We start from the raw sequence: 21,079 nt of genomic DNA, 5'->3' as shown, positions 1-21,079 counted from the left end.
ATTTAATCCAAATAAAAGCACCAATTACATTTTCTGCAATTCTGACTTGTATCTATTTTCTTCAACCTTGATTTTAGGGCATTTGATTGGTGCATTTTAAAGGTTTTTATGAATGCTAATTGCCAATATTTGAGCAAACATAAAAAGACATCATTCTTACTGTTATATAAAATAAAACAATGTGTCAGAATTTAGAGATGAATTTAAAGTTAGTCTGAATATCTTTCTATCAAGAAGGTATTGGGGAGTTGATAACTTATTAGGTTGTATGTGAATCTCTCAATTTAACCACAAATTTCAAACTTTAGGCTGAAATTTTACATAGGTACTCATCAAATCAAGTTCAGTTAATCTAATAATGAAATACTAGTTCATTTCCAAGAACTCGAAAGAGATGCCAACTTCTAATTCGGTTTATTATTATTACAAATATTGTTTGGAGGTTAAGTTTTGAAAAATTTAGACTTGCCCATTTATTTATTAGAATTTCATTATGCACAAGTATCTTACGAGCTCAATTGCAGATTCTGAAAAATTTTCCGCTTGTCGGAAAATATTTCCTCCAGGAGGAAAAGTTTTCCTCCTGTTTTCCTCCTGGAGGAAATATTTTCCTCCAGTCGAAAATCCCATATGGAGACCAATTGAAGTTTCTGGATAATTTTCCGCCAGGCGAAAATTTTTTCCTCCGGTTGAAAAAAATTTCCTCCAAGTGAAAATTGTTGAATAATATTTACTCCTATCGGAAATTAATTTTTTCTACTTGGAAAATCAATTTCTAATAGATTATTTAAGTTGATGGTGGGGTAAAAAAATTCAGAGTGAAGAAAAATATTATATAAGATGAACATGGAATTAACAAAAAATGTATTAACGTTTAAAATCAATAACCATTTTAAATAAAAGAAAAAATAATATATGTTTGTTTTTCTTTTCAAAATCATTTGGACATTTCATAAAATGATATGTAAACTAAAAATTTAAAATCAACTCCAGAAAGCCTCTTTTCATTTGGGATTAAATTAAAAAAAAAAGATTACTAATAAATCTTCCACCGTGAAGTAGAAAATATTATATCCAATATATGAAATAATTATCAAAACATATTAAACCATAACACTAAATTAAAACTTTCTAATTCAAAGCATAAGACAATGAATTCATACATCTCTGCCTATAATGTCCAACACCACCGCATCGGCTACATCTACGTCCAATAACATCTTCACCTTCGGATGGTATGCGTTGCATCCTCGGTCTACCGGCTCGCCTACGTGTCCATCTTGGTGAAGAACAATGCGACTTGCCACGTCATCCGGGACATGCCACTGTTTTTCATATAACAAAGGATAAATGGATTCAGCATAAGCTGCACGATTTGACTACAAAATTAAATGAATAACGTTAAACTAAATCAATAAATATATAAAATTTTGAATAATATTAAACAAACATATTAACTGTATTAAAAAAGTTGATTCTGTTTTTTTTTTCGGGCCAAATATAGCTTTTTCCTACTGGCGGAAAACTGGCGGAAAAATGGCGGAAAACTGGCGGAAAATTGGCGGAAATTTGCGAAAACTGACAAATTGGAGGAAATTGGCGGAAATTCATTTTTTTCGCCAAATTTCCTCCGTTTTTACTGTTTTTCGCGATTTTTCAGTTTTACACAAAATTTCTCCCATTTTCAAACCATATGCCACCTAAAGTATCTTTAAAATCACATAGAACATCTCATAAATCAATTTCTTGCATACCCATATCAAATAAAAAGCTTAAAAAACCCTAAACTAATAAAACTTACAAGAAAAAATAGAAAGAGAAAAAACAAAAAAAACACATATTTCCTTACTTTCATCTAATAAGAAAAAAGATAAAATTTTTACCTGATTTTAGTTTGAGATATGAGAAAATACAAAAAAATAAGAGTGAGAGGCGATGAGATGCAAAGAGTTTAGAGAAACCCCACGAACAGTTTTGTATAAACCCCACCCCCACGAACGAACGGCTGTGTAGAAGAAAGGAAAATTTTTGTGTAATTTTCAATTTTATCAAGGGTATTTTTGTCCCAAGGTGGCTAGTTTTTTTTAAAAAAAAAAAATTTACTATTTTTCTAAAATGGAGTTGTAAGGTGGCTATTTATGGGAAAAACCCGTGTTGGATTGGGAAGCTCGGGAGGCCACGTTCATATGGCTCGTCTGGCTTGTGGCAATCAAAGTTTTGGACAACATTCATAAGCCCATGTTCATGCCACATTCATATGACTCTTTTGGGTTGTAGCAATCAAAGTTGGCTTGGAACACATTCAGAAGCCCACGTTCAAACCATACTAATTTTTATTTTTTCTGGACTATTTTCGTGGTTAGTTGAAACTACAAGCGATATTTTGTTTTGGAATAAATTATTTAAATTATAAATTATTTAAATTTTTTATTTTTTGTATGATTGGAATTTATGTTTTTATGAGTATAAATAGGAGTGCTCAACTATTGGAGTTAACCTGCTTTGTAATGAAATAATAATTGTAGCTTTAATATCAAAAAAATTATGAGCATTTACTTGAGTGGTTAAGTATAAAATGCAGGGTAAGATGACCAAAAATGTTAAGATAATTGTGTTTCCAGAAATACGAGCTTTGGAACGCCTAAATGACCGAAGTCTTGGTTACATACTATATTTTCTTATATTGGACATTATGACGTAGCAAGGGAAAATAAGCAATTTGGCAATAGGATTAAAGATAGCAAATCTAATATGACATTGTGTACGTTATAGTATGAAATTTATAAAATCTCTATACACATATATTCCAATAAAAAAGAATGAGTTTACATCCTAATGACTTCCTTATCTTTATATTGCCATAGCTATTATATTTTATATTCAATAACATTAAAAATCTTTTTATTTCCTTTAATTATCTGGGGGTAATTTAAATCATTAAAGCTTTTTTTGCGTTAGTACACGATATAGCGTGTAACATGTGGATTTGTATCTGTATAAATTTATCACTCCGTTTCATTAAAGAAGCTTTATCATTTAAAGAAGGAAAAAGAAAATTAGAAATAGAAAAGAAAAATAAAAAAGTAGTCTGCAGACAGACCAAAAACTAGACATTGATTTGTGTATGGTCTCACAAGACCTTCCAAAACGGTGCACTCCTTTGACCTTTTTATCTTGGCTGCTGGGCCTTTGCAAATTTTAAGGAAAGTACCACCAAAAAGTACCGTAGGGTCTGTTTGTTTTTGGCTTATAAAAAGAATTATTATAAAAATTAAAAAGAAACATATCAAATACATTAAACAAGAACCTTTGCGAGAAACATTTATAAAAACGACGGCGTTGGCATAAGTGTCACGCAGCATCAGAGCGCGTACAAACCGCCTCTAGTAATAAATTTCGTTTTAATTTTTTATTTAATCTGCCAAAGCATATTCAGGATTAGAGCGGTCGTTACAGCTATAAAACGCGGCGTTCGACTCTCTATCTCTCTCTCGTCGTTCTCTTTTTCTTCTCTCTCTCTCTCTCTCTCTCTCTCTCTCTCGAAGTAGGAAAAAACCAAAGAAGCCCCAGCGAAAACTCAGAAGCTCTCTCCAAGAATCTAAAAAGTTTCTCGTATTGCGCGTGCTTACACTCGCATTTCCTTTTTTTTTTTTTTTTTCCCCCTTTTTTTTTTCTTTTTTTTTTTTTTTTTTGTCTGTTTTGTTTTGAGGTTCCTGATATTGCTTCCTCTTTCCTTCAACCTTTGGATCCCCATTCGCCACTGTGTCTCACTCCTCGAGCAAAGAAAACAGCTACACTTCGCTGCCCTAACGTCGTTGTTTTGCCCTAACCCATTGCCAGCTCCATTGAAGGTTCTATTAGACGTAACCCTTTATATATATATGCATTATATTTTTAATGTTTTCTTTGTATTAATTTGTTTAGAAAATTTGGATGGGGCTTTTGCATGCTTTGGAAAATTTTCAATTGGGTTTGTGCGACTTTCTTATTTTTATACCTAATCGTTTTTCAGTGTGTAGAAATTGAAATTAGGGTTTTCTTTGTGTGTGTGTTGTAGTGCAGCAAAGGAATGCATTATGGAGACTGCAAGATCAGGATTTCATAAATTTAGAACAGAGTTTTGGGCTTTTTGGTATTGCCCATCTGGTTAGATTTCATGACTGATTCGAAAGGTCTGTTCTTTGTTTTGCCCCTATTGTTTGCTAAGGTGTTTCCCAAAACCTTGTTGAATGGGGTTTCAATTTATTGTTTACTCTCTAGTTTAAGAATTGGATTTGTTGCCCTTGTTCTGAATGTTGAGGTTATAAATGCTCCACTTTTGTATATAATATATATATATATATATATATATATATGTGTGTGTGTGTGTGTGTGTGTGTGTGTGTGTGTGTGTGTGTTTGGTTTATGCATTGAGTTTAGGGCTGTGGTGTAGGAAGCCTAAGAACTGTTTCTGCTAGATGTTAATCAGGTATATGATTAGTTCATTTTGTTTAGAGTTGAAAATGTTGCTTCTGTAGGAAGGAATACAACTGAACAATGCAGTTGATGTTGTTTAACATTCACTTGATGTTTTCAAACGTTTTCCTAATACAGGATAAGAGAAGTGAGGCATAGGTGAAACTCTGTACATGATGGGATTGTGCGAGATAATGTTTGGTTAAAATGAATTTGGAGGGTAGGAGCAGGCAGGTTGATGGTTTTAGAAAGTAGTTATTAGAGACTTTGATTTCTTATTTGTCAGTGTAATATTCACTTGTTGAAGGGGTTGTGCTTGATGCCTATACATCTTCTTGGCCTCAATTGCATTGTTGTGGCTGCATTAGCCATCATATAAGCGTTGGCATTAGCATTACTTCTGATGTTTATTGGGTTCTTCTGGAGATACCGATCTCTTGAAAGATTAAATTTTGGTAGCTCATTCAGTATGAGTGTTTAGCATATTGATGGAGTTGGTTTCAAGTAGTATAAACAGATTCCATCTCTTTACCATGAAAGAAGCTTTTTCCAGTAGACAGAACTTGGTGTATTGTTATGCTTATTAAACAAAGAAGCTGTACTACCCTTGTGCCTTATTTACAGCTAGTGAAATTTGTGCTCATGGTGTAAGGTTTAGTTATATCATGTATGTAGACTGTTTTAGAGCAATGTTGTTGTCTAAGGGTGCCCAACAAGTTTGTTTATGGAATGGCTTCTGTTGGTGTGTTTTTTTATAAGCTTGCAGGAATTGTTGGAGGCATTCCGTATTTACTGTCTTATGCTGGTATTCATCATATTCCATGTGCATATATTCCACTCTCCTTGTTGCTTGAGAAATTGGGCATCATTTTCTCTTATTGTTACTATTGTTTGTGGAGTTGGGATGAAGAGTTCTCTGCCTTGGGTAGATAGATAAATAGAGCTCTTTGGAAGGTATCTTCCTAGGGAAACAGTTGTTAATTTGAAATTTTTGGTTGGAATTACCTGCCATATCTTTTGATTGCCTGTTCTTTTTCTTGGTTATGTGAGTTTACACTCTTGTTTTATATGTTTTGGTTAGTTTTAACATTTTATGTTAATTGTGAATGTATAAAATCCTTTGATTTTTTTTATTTTTCTAAGTTTTACAGGAATTATGGCTCTTCAGAAGTTTGTTCCTTCTGGTGATGCACCTTCTGTTAGTATGAAACCTTTGAGTTTCTCCAGTAAGATGCACGAGAACAATCGACTTGCTGATATGGAGACCAATCGTGATGTGGAGCCTGATGTAGATATTGATCTTAGAGAAGTTTATTTTCTCATTATGCATTTTCTTTCAGCTGGGCCTTTTCCTAGAACTTTTGGACAGTTCTGGAATGAACTTCTTGAACATCAATTGTTACCTAGAAGATTTCATGCTTGGTATTCAAGGAATGGTGCACATAGTGGGGATGAGAATGATGATGGCATGTCCTTCCCATTGAGTTATGATATGTTGGTGGAGAGGTATGCACTATTCCATTTTTTTTTTTTTTTTTGATATCTTTTTATTAACCCATCTATGATGGTATATAAGTGACATTGAGTTATATTATGTTGGTGAGAGCTATATTCTGTGTTCTTTTTGGTTTTTATTATTTTTCATTAACAAGTAGTGGAAGATCATTGGTTTAAATTGTTTTCCTTTGAATAGGTTTTGATTTCTTGTCAGCATTTTTTCTTATTTAGGTATTCTCATATTGAAAAGGATCACCTGGTAAAGCTTTTGAAGCAGTTGATTCTAAGTATTGCCCCACCTTCACGGGGTGTGGGTGGTGGAAACATTTCTAATGCTGGTGATGTACCTACTCTTGTGGGAATGGGATCATTTTCACTTCTTAATTGTAAGTGACGTTTATTTAGATATTGTTTTTATTGCATTACCTATATTTTTTTATATTAGAAGTTATGAATTTTCAAGTTACTAAAGATTTGTCTTATATATCCTGGTGGTTCTATTGAATTCTACTACGGATTTGAGTTTCTATTGTTGATACATTTAAGGGTTTAAAATTAGTTATGCTGTTTGTTCTTCTTTTCTGAAGTTACTTTTACATTGAGTATCTTTCTTTCCCCATGCTATTCTCTTTATTGCTATAATATAGTTTTCTGGCAGTGGCAGCTTTCTTGTTTATATCTAATTGTGATATCTCACCTTTTCCAGATGATAGGGATAAAGGAAGCAATGAAATGAAGCGCCCCCCTTCTTACATGCGTTGGCCTCATATGAAAGCTGATCAAGTTCGTGGGCTAAGTTTGAGGGAAATTGGAGGAGGTTTTGCTCGGCACCATCGTGCACCATCGATTCGTGCAGCATGTTATGCCATTGCAAAACCATCAACCATGGTTAAGGCGATGAAAAATACCACGAGGCTAAGGGGACATAGGAATTCTGTGTATTGTGGTATGTTTTCTTTCATAGTTCTACTTACATAATTTTTGGTTCATAGAGCACCATAGGCATTCAATATTTGTTTATTCTGTGTTTTAATCCCCTTTTACACTCTTTTTGTACTTGAAGGCTTTCCATTATTAGGATGGCTAGTTGGCTGATTTATGCATGTGCATGTTTTAGCTCATTTTAACTCTTAAGAGTATGCATGTACCTTATATAACCTTCATCATAAATACATAGATGATGACCGTATGCACTTTACGTCCTTCTCAAAGAGGATGATCTCCTCATCTAAAGTGGATGTCAGTTTTAAATATCAGTTATTTTTTCCTGAGTAAGTCTCTGTTTGGTCTTTTATCAAAACAAAAAATGAAGGATTTTGTGTTCTATTTAATTGTGTTGCAATCTTTTATCTATATGTCAGTTGCTTTCACTCACATTATTGTTTAGAAGCTTATTATATATATCTTACTAATGTTCAGAAGCTTTAGTGTTTGGATATTCTTATTTTTCTTAGTAAATATCTTCAAGAGTTGTTGAGCCATTTCCTTTGTTATAAGACCACACTTCAGTTAATTTCTTATGTCATTTCTTTTCATTTATGTTCAGCCATGTATGAGAGTAATTTTTTGCTGCTCTTGTTCAATAATGCAGAGTACACTCAAGTCTTAAAATGTTTCTAATAATGGTTTGCCTTAACATATATACATGAATGCTGCAGCAATATTTGATCGCTCAGGGAGATATGTTATTACTGGTTCAGATGATCGTCTTGTAAAAATCTGGTCAATGGAAAAAGCATATTGCTTGGCCAGCTGCCGTGGGCATGAAGTGAGTTCAGATGGCCCATCAACTACTTATTTCTACATTTTTATTTTCTTTCATGTTGAAAATTTGATCATCTCACTTTATGCTTGGAAGGGAGATATTACTGACCTCGCTGTGAGTTCCAATAATGCTTTGGTGGCATCCTCGTCAAATGACTGTATCATACGAGTTGTAAGCTTCTATTCTTCGTAAAAGGATCTCACTTCTTTTTTGCTGCTTTTGCTGTATTCGCGATTTACTATTGTTTTGCATTGTCGTAGTGGCGCTTGCCAGATGGACTGCCAATTTCTACTTTAAGGGGACATACTGGAGCAGTTACTGCCATTGCATTTAATCCCAAACCTAGCTCTGTATACAACCTTTTGTCGTAAGTCCTTTTCTGTCTCCATGCTTTTATTAAAAAGTTAAACTGTCTGCTCTATGTAGTTTAGTCTTTGTTCTTTTTTTTTTTTCTTTTTTTTTTTTTTTTAATTTTTGTTTTATGTTGCAATGGTAGTTTGATTTTTGTACAAATTTTTGTAGTATTTGGGGAATTCACCCTTTGTTGTAGTGACCGTTGTTGTTGCTTTGGAGTATAAGACCAGTTGTCTGATGGGAGTCAATGCAATTTAAAGTGTGTTTTGCATTGGAATCTATTATCATAAGTTATTCTCTGTTCTCTCACTCTCTCTCACCTTCTCTCTCTTGGTTTATTGCCTACATTCTTGCTATTCTTATTCCAAGTTTTTTAGTACAGCATGCTGAACTTCCATGCGAAGTAATTAACAAGTATGATGCAGAGTATACTGAATGTAGTGGGCATTTTAATTTTATTTTTTCCCCCTTTTTGGTGAAATATTAAGCTGCAAAATGGTGAGGTGTTTAATTTCTGCACTTTGCTGCCCCCCCCCCCCCTCTTCTTATTTTGGAAATAGATTTTCTTTGTTACTCCAAACTAATCATTAGTTGGCTTTGGTAGAAGTCTGTAATTAATTCAAATATTGAGTAAACATTGTTGATCAGTATGCTTTGCAGACTGAATACAGGCCTTTGAATCTGTTTGTTTATTAAATATTAAGATACAAGCTCTGAATGTTTTAGTTTATGCATTTTTTTGTCCTGTTAATAAGTTTTTTTGCGATTGAATTTGTTAGCTATTTTGAAGCACTCAGTTATTTGATTTTGACGGAAGTCTCTTTAATCAATGAGCACCTTTGATTGTGTTAGTGATTTTGTGTACTGTGTACTTTTATTATTTATACTTTCTTATTTATTATATGTAATATACTTTGTATTTTTCTATCATCCTTTGCAGCTCATCAGACGACGGAACGTGTAGAATTTGGGATGCTAGAAACTCCCAGCTGAGTCCACAGATTTACATACCAAGGCCTTCAGATTCTGCAGCTGGTTGGTTGGTTTTATTCTGCAGTTAGATTCTCCATTTAGATGGTGAAAAAATTAGTTTTGAATAAATGAATGGTTGCAGGAAAAAACAGTGGCCCATCATCTAGCACAGTGGCACAAAACCATCAAATTTTTTGTTGTGCATTTAATGCTAATGGAACAGTGTTTGTCACTGGTAGTTCTGACACTCTTGCAAGGGTAAATAATATTTCCTATCAGATTGTCTTCTGATTAGTGTTAATCCTGGTTATCTTTTTGTTTCTGTAAATATGAATATATGCATGCATTGAACAAAACTATGAACTGCACCAGCATTTGTTTCTGCAGTGAATTAGACATAATGTAGTTTACTTCTTTGAATAATGGCTACTGCTTGTAGGTGTGGATTGCTTCTAAACCGAGCTCTGATGACTCAAACCAACCAAATCATGAGATTGATGTGCTATCTGGACACGAGAACGATGTGAATTATGTACAGTTTAGGTTAGCTTGCTCTTTAGTTTCTCACTGTGATTAAATGAATTTTTTTCACTCTGATTTATATAGCTATATGTGGCAGTGGCTGTGCTGTAGCGTCTAAATTTATGACAGCTGACACCTTAAAGGAAGAAAACATTCCAAAATTCAAGAATTCCTGGTGTGTCTCTTTCCTTCTTTTTCCCTCCCTCCTCCTCTAATAGTGCTGTTAAAGTAGCATTTAATGTGGTCTAATTCTATTTCCCTTCTCTATCTCTCTTTTGTTAATATATTTTTTGCATCTTGAGCGAAGATATCATTTTGGCTAATTTATTGGTGGATATTGGTCACCTAAATGTATACATCAATTTAACTTTCCAGGTTCACACATGACAACATAGTTACTTGTTCTCGTGACGGCAGTGCAATTATTTGGGCACCAAGATCAAGGAGATCTCATGTACTTTCTGATCAAGGATGACTTCACTCTGCATTTCAAGCTGTCCCAATTTATGAAGCTTTTCTAGTTATATTTCACTGTTGCTTTAAATTTAATATTGTGTTATGCTTCAGGGAAAAGCTGGTCGGTGGCAACGAGCTTATCATCTCAAAGTTCCACCTCCTCCAATGCCACCTCAACCTCCACGAGGAGGCCCTCGCCAGAGAATTCTTCCAACTCCTCGTGGTGTTAATATGATTGTTTGGAGCCTTGACAATCGTTTTGTCCTTGCTGCTATTATGGGTTAGCCTAATTTTTTCCTTTGTTAGTATAATGGGATTTGCCTGCTGCTACTAACAGCACATCTCTATCCACTTGTACAACATTAATCGTGTTATTTTTTTGTGCAGTAATGTGTTGCACATATTATTATATATTAAACCTCGAAATGCACCTTTTTTTTTTTTTTTTTCCCCCCCAAACAAAAAACACCTTTGGTGACATTTCTATGATGGGAAAAGCTTTGATGAAATCCAGCTTTTTGAGTAAATCTATTTTACTATTTCTATTAACTTTACTCTTCTGGCTTTATTGAATGACTTTAGCTATATTTAAAGACCTTCCTCACTGAATCAAGAGTCCATTTTGTGGTCAAGTCCATCAAGTCTGATAAGGGATGGGTTTATGACTTTACATATTTGGTTTGAAGTTTAATTTTTATTCATTATCTCTTTAGGTTCTTGAATCTTTATTTCTGAAGCAATTTAAGGATTCTGGTTTCGTAGACGGTTTTTTCTTACGATTTTTAATTTCCAACTTGTTTTTTCCTACCATACAGTCTTGGGAAAAACATTACAACATTTACTTTTTGGCTTGCATCTTCATGTTATATAGAAACGTGAGCTTGACATAAAAGCATTATATTCTATCGTTCATTCTTCTGTGGTCGTGAACCTTGTAGTGTTTAACAATATAATATTCTTCTGATAATGCAGATTGCAGAATATGTGTATGGAATGCTTCTGATGGTAGCTTAGTTCATTCTCTAACAGGTCATACTGAATCTGTAAGTTGTAGAACCATTTGACTGTGTTCTTTTTCTTTTTTCCCCCCATAATTTGATGAAACGTATTGCATTTAATAGGAAGAGGCACCATCTGTCTTGAATGCCTGAATTAAAGTCAAACTAAGTTGCTTGGTTGTTTTACCTCCTGTACATGGTTACTTATTGTTAATCACATAGGTTGCCTGATACAGAGTTAAAAACCAAATTTTGTTTTTCTTCCTTGTTCCCTTGAGATTTTATTAGGCTTTTTGAATGCAAATCATTTTGCTGTTTTCATGCATGTTTTATGTGGTTGGTTTGATCAATGGGATTGCTTGCTTGCTGAACACCCTGTTTTTTTCATCTCTGTTCCTTTTGTTGGACTGCTGCTCACATGTAATGTGGCAGTTTAGAAATATGTCCAATCAAGTCACTAGGGTCAACCGTGTGCAATGTAATTCTTATCAATATTCTCTTTGACTTGTATCACTCCTGAAAAATGGTTCTTGAGACGGCATCTGATATTATTGTGTTGCATTTGCCATTTGTCACATAGCTCTCCGTTAGACGATCATGTTTCTAGTGATCTTTCAGAACCAACATTCAACTAATGCATGCCTTTACTGCTCTGTTTCAGTTTGTGGTTGCTTGTTCTTCTACTATGTTTGAATTATATTTGATTTATGTGTTCATATAATTTATCTATGAGATATGTTAAACTTAAATGGTGGTTATACTAACTTCAGTTCTTGATAGACATATGTTCTGGATGTTCACCCTTTTAATCCTCGGATGGCTATGAGTGCTGGCTATGATGGAAAAATCATAGTGTGGGATGTAAGTTTCCCGTTTTGGTTTATTCTTCTTCGATCTTACACTGATTATATGTTTCTACTAAATGCTTTTCTTGTGATTCTAGATATGGGAAGGAAAACCAATTTGGAAAGATGATATTTCACGTTTCAAGCTGGTAGATGGGAAGTTTTCACCGTAAGTGCATTACTTGAAATTTTAGATTTAGAATTTTTACTGCTTTGAAATACTTTATTTTTGAAAGTGGCCCAATGTAAATCTAACTGAAACTGGATTACTATTTATCTTTGCTTTGATGTTTTACTTCAAAGTGTCTAGTGAAGTATTCCTGCTGTATGCAATATTGTTTATCTTGCCATTCTTTAGTTCTTTGTAGTCTTTACACTTGTTTAGGGTAATATAGATCTCTAGTCTCGTTGGTAATCTGTTCTGGTTCTTTTGCACTGGAGATAGTCACAACATGTCTTTTTCTGATATATAGGGATGGGACATCAATTATACTCTCTGATGATGTTGGTCAACTATACATAGTATGCCCAGGCAAGGGGCAATCTCAAAAAGATGCAAAATATGATCAGGTATGTTCATACATATTCTAAACACTAAGGACCTAGAGGTTTTCTTTTTGCTATTAGATTTCTTACTTGTATTGGTATCAACTTCTTGACAGTTTTTCCTTGGTGATTATCGTCCCCTTATTCAAGATACCCAGGGAAATGCACTTGACCAGGTTGGTTGACCATGTTTCATTATCATCTTTAACTTGTTTACTTTGTGCGATGACCTTCATTCCATATATATTATGTGAGAAGAGTTGCACCGTACTGATTCAGGGAATGATTCATTTGCATATGTCATGTTTATTTGGTGGCTTCTATTCCAGTGTGGACTGCTAGGAACTATTGTAGTTCATATCTATTTCATTTCCTCTCTACCTTGAATAATGTATTCTTCAATACATTGGTAATCAGATGTGTGCATGCCAGTCTAATATGATCCTTTGGAACCAATATGGGTTGTGGTTCTTTATTTTCTTTCCTTTTCCCTTCTCTTGGTTCACAACTAATCTGAGTTATGTCAAGTTAGCATCAATACCAAAATCTTAAGCTTTTAGGAAGTGACTTAACTATGTTTATCAAGATAACCCTTACGCACAAACACAACTATGTTTATCAAGCTTTTAGCATCAATGCCAAAATCTTAAGCTTTTAGGAAGTGACTCAACTATGTTTATCAAGATAACCCTTGAACGCAAACACAAACATGAAAGATGACCCCCCCGTTCATGTATGAATATTGCAAACAAACACTGTAATGTACAAATTGGAGGTCTACATAAATTATTGGTAGCTCGGGGTCAATTTCTTATGATCCTATACTCTGTGCGCGCTTCTTTTTTACAAGTTATGGCCATTATTGAAACAGGAAACTCAGCTTACACCATACCGTCGGAATCTTCAAGATTTACTGTGTGACTCAGGTTCATTCTACATGCATTGGTCCTAATTTACCTTTCCTTTATGGCATAATTTTTCTCTTCTAATATTATTTCACAAGCTTTCCTTATTCTTTGGAACCCTAGGCATGATACCATATCCTGAACCCTATCAAAGTGCATACCAGCAGAGACGATTAGGAGCTCTGGGTATTGAGTGGCGTCCTACTTCTCTGAAACTTGCTACTGGACCTGACTTTAGTCTAGATCAGGAGTACCAAATGCTACCCTTGGCAGACCTGGATGTATTAATTGATCCACTGCCAGAGTTTGTTGATATCATGGATTGGGAACCTGAACATGAAATGCATAGTGATGATACTGATTCCGAGTATAATGTTACTGAAGATTACTCAACTGGAGGAGAGCAAGGAAGTTTAAATTCCAATTCCTCTGCTGATCCTGGGTGCAGTGCAGAAGACAGTGAGATTGATGATCAAATGGATGGACGTCGTAGATCGAAAAGGAAAAAGCAAAAGGCCGAAGTAAGTGTTTTAATGAAGTATTATAATAAATTCTTCTACACCTGCTTGAATTGATTTACCACCCCCCTTTGTTTTTCTTTCCTCAGATTGAAATCATGACATCTTCTGGAAGGCGTGTCAAAAGAAGAAATTTGGATGAGTGTGATGGCAATTCTGTCAGAAATAACAATGTTAGGATGTCCAGAAATGGTAGAAAAACTTCTAAGAGAAAATCTTCCACGTCAAAGTCACTAAGACCTGAAAGAGCTGCTGCACGGAAAGCTCTTACTTTGTTTTCTAAAATTACGGGTACCTCCACTGATGGAGAAGATGAAGATGGCTTGGAAGGTGATACATCTGAGAGTGAATCCAATTTGCAAGATTCAAACATTGAGAGTGATGGGTCAGATAAATATTTACAAAATGAACGAAGAAAGCATTTGAAGGGAAAAGAAATTTCACTGGATCAGTCTGAGGACATGAGTAAACCTCATGGAGGTCATGAAATTCATCTGAATGGTGGAAATAGGAGGAGATTAGTTCTCAAATTGCCATTGCGGGACTCAAGTAAGTCTGTGGTTCTAGAGAGTAATATGTATAAAGGGGATAACCAGGCTGATTTGGTGGGCCCATCATCTAAAGTTCCTCAGGGGACCATTGAGAGAAATGGAAACTTGGTAACTTCTCAGGAATCAAGGTGTTCTCCTGAGGTATGCAGCAAAATTGAAAGAACAGGAGTACAGTTAGACAGTGTTGGTGATCACTTAAATTTGTCTGAAGGTTGCAAAAATGGGGAAATCAGATGGGGTGGAGTTAGAGCTCGCACATCGAAGCGTCTGAGATTGGGTGAAGCCACGCCATCTGATGCATTTGCCGGAACTAGTTTATGTCTTGATGCTCATCATCAAAAAGAGAATAATGTCAGTGCATGCCAAAAATCTGTAAAGGATTGTGGTCCTAACTCCTCAGATATAGATAACCGGAACTACGGGTTTAAGATGGATGAAGCGGTGATAATGGATGGGAAAAATATGGGAGGTGGTACCTCCAAGGGTCTTATTGATTCAGGCAATAGTATAGAGCACTTAAGTTTCAGTGAACAAAGGGATTATGATAAACCATCAGAAACTATTGACATGACTGCTTCAAGGTCAACTTCTTCTGCCCATGATAAGAGCAGGACTGACCTTCTACATGAACGAAATGAGAACCTACCACTCATCTCTACAAAGCTAAGGCTGAAGAGGACTATAATGGATCCTAAAAGTCCTTGCAAACAAGAAATGAAATCCTTAGTAGAGAACTTGGATGATGGGAGATGTAATTCATTGTATGAAAGTGCTTTGGGCAAAGAACAGGATTCAACAGTGCCTGATGGTGATACAAACAAGAGAATTAATTCAGATCGTGGAAATGGTGGTTCTCTAGAATCTGACAATCAAGAAGAAAAGAATGCCATGTCCACTATACAGGACTCGGTGGAATCTCATTCACAGAAGAACAAAATGTACTCTGCTGTTTACAGAAGAGCGAAGACTCATAGAGGTACTATTAATGTAGATGGTGATGGTGATGGAAAGGATGAAAGCACTTCAAATATAAACAACAACAGTCTTAGAGTTGGAGACGATATCCATGAAGACTCAATTGATATAGCTCGCACGACACGATCCATTGGGTTGAAGGCCTTGACAGGTAGTCAGAAGCTTGTGCCTGATGATAAGAAGCTGGGTCAAGTACATGATTCAGGTTATTCATTTAGAAGTAACCAGAATAGTTCCATGAGCAGACGTCAATTGCTGCAGGAAGAATGGGGATCAAGTTCAAAGGTGACAGTTGGACTGAGGTCTACCAGAAACAGGAGAGGTAATTATAGTACCCGTGAGACAAGTCCAGTAGATAAAAGAAAGTCAAATAAACCATCAAAGAAAGGATCATGGCTGATGCTGTCCACACATGAGGAGGGCTCCAGATATATTCCCCAGTTAGGGGATGGAGTAGCATATTTGAGACAGGTAAGTTGCTGAACAAGTTATTCTTTTTATCCTTTCACTAATTCAAGTTTTCTCAAGTTTGGTATTTTGGGAAGGATATTCAAGTTTTCTCAAGTTTGGTACTTTAGGAAGGATTTATTGGTTTATCTAGGATCATTTGTTATTTTCCAGGGGCATCAAGAGTATATAGAACAAAAAGGTTCAAGAGTGTCTAGAGACTCAAGAGAAGACCCTCCTTGGATATCAATGAAAGGAAGCATACGCGCTGTGGAGTTTTGCAAAGTTGAAACTCTTGAGTATTCTTCAGAATCCGGATCTGGGGACAGCTGCTGTAAAATGACACTCAAATTTGTAGATCCTAGTTCCAGTGTGTTCGGTAAAACTTTTAAGTTAACCCTACCTGAAGTAACTGGCTTCCCTGACTTTCTTGTTGAGAAAACTCGATATGATGCTGCTATACAGAGGAATTGGACACACAGGGATAAATGCAAAGTCTGGTGGAAAAATGAGGATGAAGAAGATGGGAGTTGGTGGGATGGCCGAATTCTATCTGTGAAGCCCAAATCTTTAGATTTTCCAGACAGTCCATGGGAAAGGTTCACAATTCAGTACAAGAGCGATCCCCCTGAAATGCTTCAACACAGTCCTTGGGAGCTGTTTGATGTTAATACCCAATGGGAGCAGCCCCATATTAATGATGAAACCAAAAGTAAGCTGCTGTCTGCTTTTGCCAAATTAGAGCAGTCAGGCGAGACACCGCAGGTATTCAATGATGGGGGAGTGAAGCTGCTATGTATGTGGTCATTTTAGTGAGGATTTTTCTTAATTTTCTTGTTTACATTTCAGGATCGATATGGTGTCAAAAAATTGAAGCAACTTTCACAGAGGCCGCATTTTATAAACAGGTATACCATTGTCCTTGGAATTCAATTATGTCGTTGAACTCTTAATGGGAGGAAATTGCACTAGAATTAGTAGGTCTTAGTGCATGCTGATATTTTAAAAATCTCTTTTATGATCCAAGTAAATCTGGGATTGGAAATACTATTCTGATTTTATGGAATTTCCTCAGGTTCCCGGTTCCATTATCTCTAGTAGTGATCCAGCTAAGGTTAGAAAACAATTACTATCGGAGTTTGGAAGCACTGAAGCATGATTTCATGGTCATGCTTTCAAATGCTGAAACTTATGGAAGCAATTCGGAGCTTATGGCAAAACTAAGACGCCTATCAGATTGGTTCTCACGGACATTATCTTCTTTGTAGCTCGTTTGACTACTGAGTTTTATAGAGAGATCTATCAGGAATGAGGTTGAAGCAGCCCATCTGTGTTTTGCTGCTTTTCTTCTGTAGATATTTCCATTTCTTGGAAAGTTTCCACCTTACCCCTATATTCGTTTTTGGAAATTGGTTAATCTTTTGGGTATTCTTTCTATAGGGGAAATAGAGATCTTAGAGGAACTTTGCTGGTGGTTTGTGTAGATTTTCCACCGGATAATTCATTCTTGTATAGACACTCAATATCATCATTAATAACAACAAAGAAAAAGAAGCTCCTAACTTCGTGTTTCTGTTGGAAGATCTGACGAGTACGTTGGGCTTCATATAATATCTTTATGCAGGGCTTCATCAAAATTTTATTCAGCAATGCTTTTTCCCACACGTGGTTTAATTGCAATTTTTACCTTTGTTTGAAGGATAAACTACAGACATATACCCTCAAGTTCGACTCTTTTTTTTTTCCCCCACATATGTACGGTGATTACTTTTCAGAAGCATCATTTTGCTTGCTAATATTGTTGCAATAACTACCTTTAATTGGTTATACGGCAAAAATAACCATGAAAAATCCATACTTTGATTAAAAATACATGTTCAGTTGATCAGACCAAACACTGTTTACAGCCCAACACAAAATCAATCTCTCCACCTATGTCCACAGTTGGGGTTGCAGCAAACAAAAAACAGTGTCATCCCCTCCTCGCCTCTAGCAGTTGCCTGCACAGATAATCAAAATATTGTCAACATAAGATAATTCAAGATTACATTCAACAATCAAAGATGTAAACTATCACAACGTTGTTGATTTGGCTCACAAAAGTAATGTGGAAAAGACATGAACAAAAGTAAAACAAAATCTAACATATACATATAATTCACTTCACCTAGGCTTATGAGCTTTCACCTACATTAGTAATCATATCACAGATGCTCCATTTTTAATTACTTTCATACTATTTTGTTGTTTTCTAATATTGGTAAGTTTGCTTAATAGAATAGAATATCTCTACATGATACAACTACATATCAAGGAATCCATAAATTCATTGAAGCTTGATAATGTAAACCATATGAAGACTGCAATTTTTTATTGCTAACAAGATTTGTGACAACCTAAAGGTAATGAGAGAAGTTAACCTGAAAGAAGACAGCTTCTCCATGGTTACACTGAGCACAACGTACAGCTTTCGTCCGAGGAAGAGTTGGATCTGCAGCTACATCATGCAATACTTGAGTACGTTCTCCAACAGAGTGGTGTATCTCATTTCTATAGACACAGTTGTTCTCAGCAACTTCCTGCAAAGTATTGAAGAACGGTCTATAAACCAAAAAGAAATAAAAAACAATAATAATAGACCATTAATAGCAAATCTAGAGTAAGGGGAACTCAGTACAGGCAAACTGAAACATGTAGCCTAGTTATAGGAAATTATTTGAACCTTTGCCAAATCTTTACTACAACTAAATCATTATAAGTGAATTCATTTCTTACCCAATAGATAAAAAAATACAATGAGACTTACGCTTTAAACTTTAAAGGACAAGACATCTAAAGGGTAAAAATATGAGAAATCCAAATAAAAATGGAGACTTGTTATATCACTTGTATGATTAATCTACAGTTTAAGCTTTTTAAAATGGATAATAAATTAGGGAAAAGTTGTACCCTGAAGAAGACAATAGTTTCTATATGGACATTTATACAGTCATACAGAAATAATGAAATAGAAACACAGAAAGGAGACCTAATTACTAATGGGACTTGACATTTAGCTCAAAGCCATGTGCGTCTCAGTATCCAAGTATTTTCTTACCCTTTTGGGCTTTAATTTATATGCATCTACCAAGTAATTTTATAAACCGTGATTGGTTTCAGAGAAGAAGAAAAAAACATCAAGATAATTTAATCCTTACTTTCCGGAATTGGTTTATAATCGCATTTGTAAAAACAAGGAGAGGGGGGGAAATCAAAGCAGAAAGAAAAAGAGGGACCTGGTGATCGCAGTTGCGGCAAGCATAGAGGAGAATCTTCTGCTCCTTGTCCTCCTTTGGATACAGAATGTTGTTGCTGCAATTATACAACGTTTCGATTAAACATAATTTATCCCCAAAAAGAAAGAAGAAAAAGCATTCGAAAGATTGAACTAAGAACTGTATACGTGTATATGCATCTATATATATATATATATGTATGTATGTATGTATATAATGGTGAAGATGAAGATGAAAATGGGGTTAGGGACCATTCGCGGCAAAACTTCATAGTACTCATTTTGGGAAATGGGAAATTGCCCACTGTCTTAGGGTTCTCTGCGGTTTTTTATTTCTTATGGAGAGTTCCAAACTGACTGAGCACAATATATAGCTTACAGGGGAATCTCCCTCTATTTTAATTTGTATTTTAAATTTTTTTTTTTAAGCAATTTCTCTAGTAAAGTGTAGTATAACATTAAATTATGCCTTTAAAAAACATTTATTTAGAATTTGATAAACTTTATCTATTTAATAATTTTTTATATATAAATGAAAAATTGTCTCAGGTTATATACCTTTTAGAACAAAATGAGTCAGTTCAGTTTTTTATTTTATTTTTTCTCCCCCTCAATTTTTTTGTCGATTTTTGGATTTTGAATTATAATTCAGACATATAGTATTATGTTTTGTCTACCTGTGATTGGGGGTGGACATGGATTGGATTGGTTCGGTTTTGGACCGAAATACAACCCAATCCATATATATCGGTTTTTTTAATTTACAATCCAAACCAAATCATTAAAGCATTAAATCCAAACCAAACCAAACCATTTATGATCGGTTTTGTTTGGATTGGTTAATCGGTTTGAAACTTACTAATTTATAAATATATAATACAAATAAAAAATTTTCCAAATATAAAATATAAATAATAAATTATAATTATCCAAACATAAAATACAATTAGAATAATACAACATAGTCTACGATGAAAAATAAAGATGAAAATATAGCAAATGATACACATCATACACTTATTAAATAGCAAAAATTAATGTCATCATTTCACTCCTATAAAATTAAATTAAAATTGTTAGAACAAATAATGTAAAATAATACATTTGTCAAAATTCATTCACTCAAGGACCAATGCATAATTCTTTTTTTTTTTTTTATAACTTTAAAACTTTGGTAAATCATAAGTCAATCAACGTTCATATGTTCACTAATTTTAGTTGATTCTGTAAGCTCTACGAAGATCAAAACAATAAAATTAGCAATAAATTATATTTAAACATTTATATATATATATATAAGTAACAATTGGATACAATATATGTAGATATATATATGATGGGGATGTAAAAAATATATATATATTATGGTGATGGTGATGGACTGGTGGTGGGCGGCAACAAAGGTAAATGTTTAGTTTAGGGTTACAAATTACAATTTGATTTGGGATTTGAGATATGAGGATATAAAAGAAAAAAAAAAATATATATATATATATATATATATTAAAAATCAATATATAAAAATGGAAAAAATTAAAAATTAATATATAAAAATAAAAAAAATATACTAAAATTAATATATAAAAATGAAAAAAATAAAAAAATATAAATTTTTTAGTTATATAATATATTATTTGGATTGGATTGGATTGGATTGGATTTATATTTCCAATCCATAACCAATCCAATCCATACAATTTATAATATTTTGAACCCAATCCAATCCAATTGATATAAAAATTCAATCCAAACCGTTAAAAATAGATTGGATTGGACGGATTGAATGGGTTGGATTGGATTTTGCCCACCCCTACCTAATAAACAAATATTTTATGGAAGGGAGCCATTTAACCGAACGGCATCGTATTTGCTATTTCATTTGGGAAAAGAAAAAAAAAAAAAAAACAAAAGAAGTTGCATATAATATACAATATAATTATATAATAGAGTGTTTGATAAACGAAAAAACTATAGAGAAAAATTAATTTTTAAAAATTAA

At 34.3% G+C, this 21,079-nt stretch overlaps 2 protein-coding genes across 6 annotated transcripts; one reads left to right on the top strand and one right to left on the bottom strand.

The window, feature by feature from the left end:
• Window positions 1–3,551: 3,551 nt before the first annotated feature.
• LOC125419619 (uncharacterized) lies at window positions 3,552–17,809 on the top strand. 4 transcript variants are annotated; one of them, XM_048465922.2, is made up of 25 exons: window positions 3,552–3,851; window positions 4,063–4,172; window positions 5,607–5,961; window positions 6,184–6,338; window positions 6,659–6,898; window positions 7,611–7,720; window positions 7,811–7,888; window positions 7,978–8,084; window positions 9,012–9,106; window positions 9,186–9,301; window positions 9,483–9,586; window positions 9,663–9,740; window positions 9,941–10,019; window positions 10,133–10,301; window positions 10,994–11,064; window positions 11,800–11,880; window positions 11,963–12,033; window positions 12,338–12,434; window positions 12,527–12,586; window positions 13,282–13,336; window positions 13,439–13,836; window positions 13,923–15,830; window positions 15,981–16,571; window positions 16,656–16,714; window positions 16,882–17,809. In XM_048465922.2, exons 2-25 carry the CDS (start codon window positions 4,157–4,159, stop codon window positions 17,072–17,074), a joined length of 5,286 nt encoding a protein of 1,761 aa, XP_048321879.2. In that variant the 5' UTR covers window positions 3,552–3,851; window positions 4,063–4,156; the 3' UTR covers window positions 17,075–17,809. The 4 variants fall into 4 exon arrangements, with proteins under 4 accessions (XP_048321879.2, XP_048321878.2, XP_048321882.2 ...); XM_048465921.2 differs by having other exon boundaries at window positions 4,058–4,172; XM_048465925.2 differs by lacking the exon at window positions 4,063–4,172.
• Window positions 17,645–19,486, bottom strand: LOC125419620 (DNA-directed RNA polymerases II, IV and V subunit 9A). 2 transcript variants are annotated; one of them, XM_048465927.2, is made up of 4 exons: window positions 19,333–19,486; window positions 19,082–19,157; window positions 18,227–18,385; window positions 17,645–17,806 (listed from the first exon to the last, which is right to left on the bottom strand). In XM_048465927.2, the coding sequence occupies exons 1-4, from the start codon at window positions 19,359–19,361 to the stop codon at window positions 17,726–17,728; spliced, it is 345 nt and encodes a 114-aa protein (XP_048321884.1). In that variant the 5' UTR covers window positions 19,362–19,486; the 3' UTR covers window positions 17,645–17,725. The 2 variants fall into 2 exon arrangements, with proteins under 2 accessions (XP_048321884.1, XP_060668846.1); XM_060812863.1 differs by having other exon boundaries at window positions 19,249–19,381.
• Window positions 19,487–21,079: the final 1,593 nt, after the last annotated feature.

This window comes from Ziziphus jujuba, chromosome 11 (genome assembly GCF_031755915.1).
Source record: "Ziziphus jujuba cultivar Dongzao chromosome 11, ASM3175591v1".
Classification (NCBI taxonomy): Eukaryota; Viridiplantae; Streptophyta; class Magnoliopsida; order Rosales; family Rhamnaceae; genus Ziziphus; species Ziziphus jujuba.
This window is presented reverse-complemented; position numbering and strand designations above follow the sequence as displayed.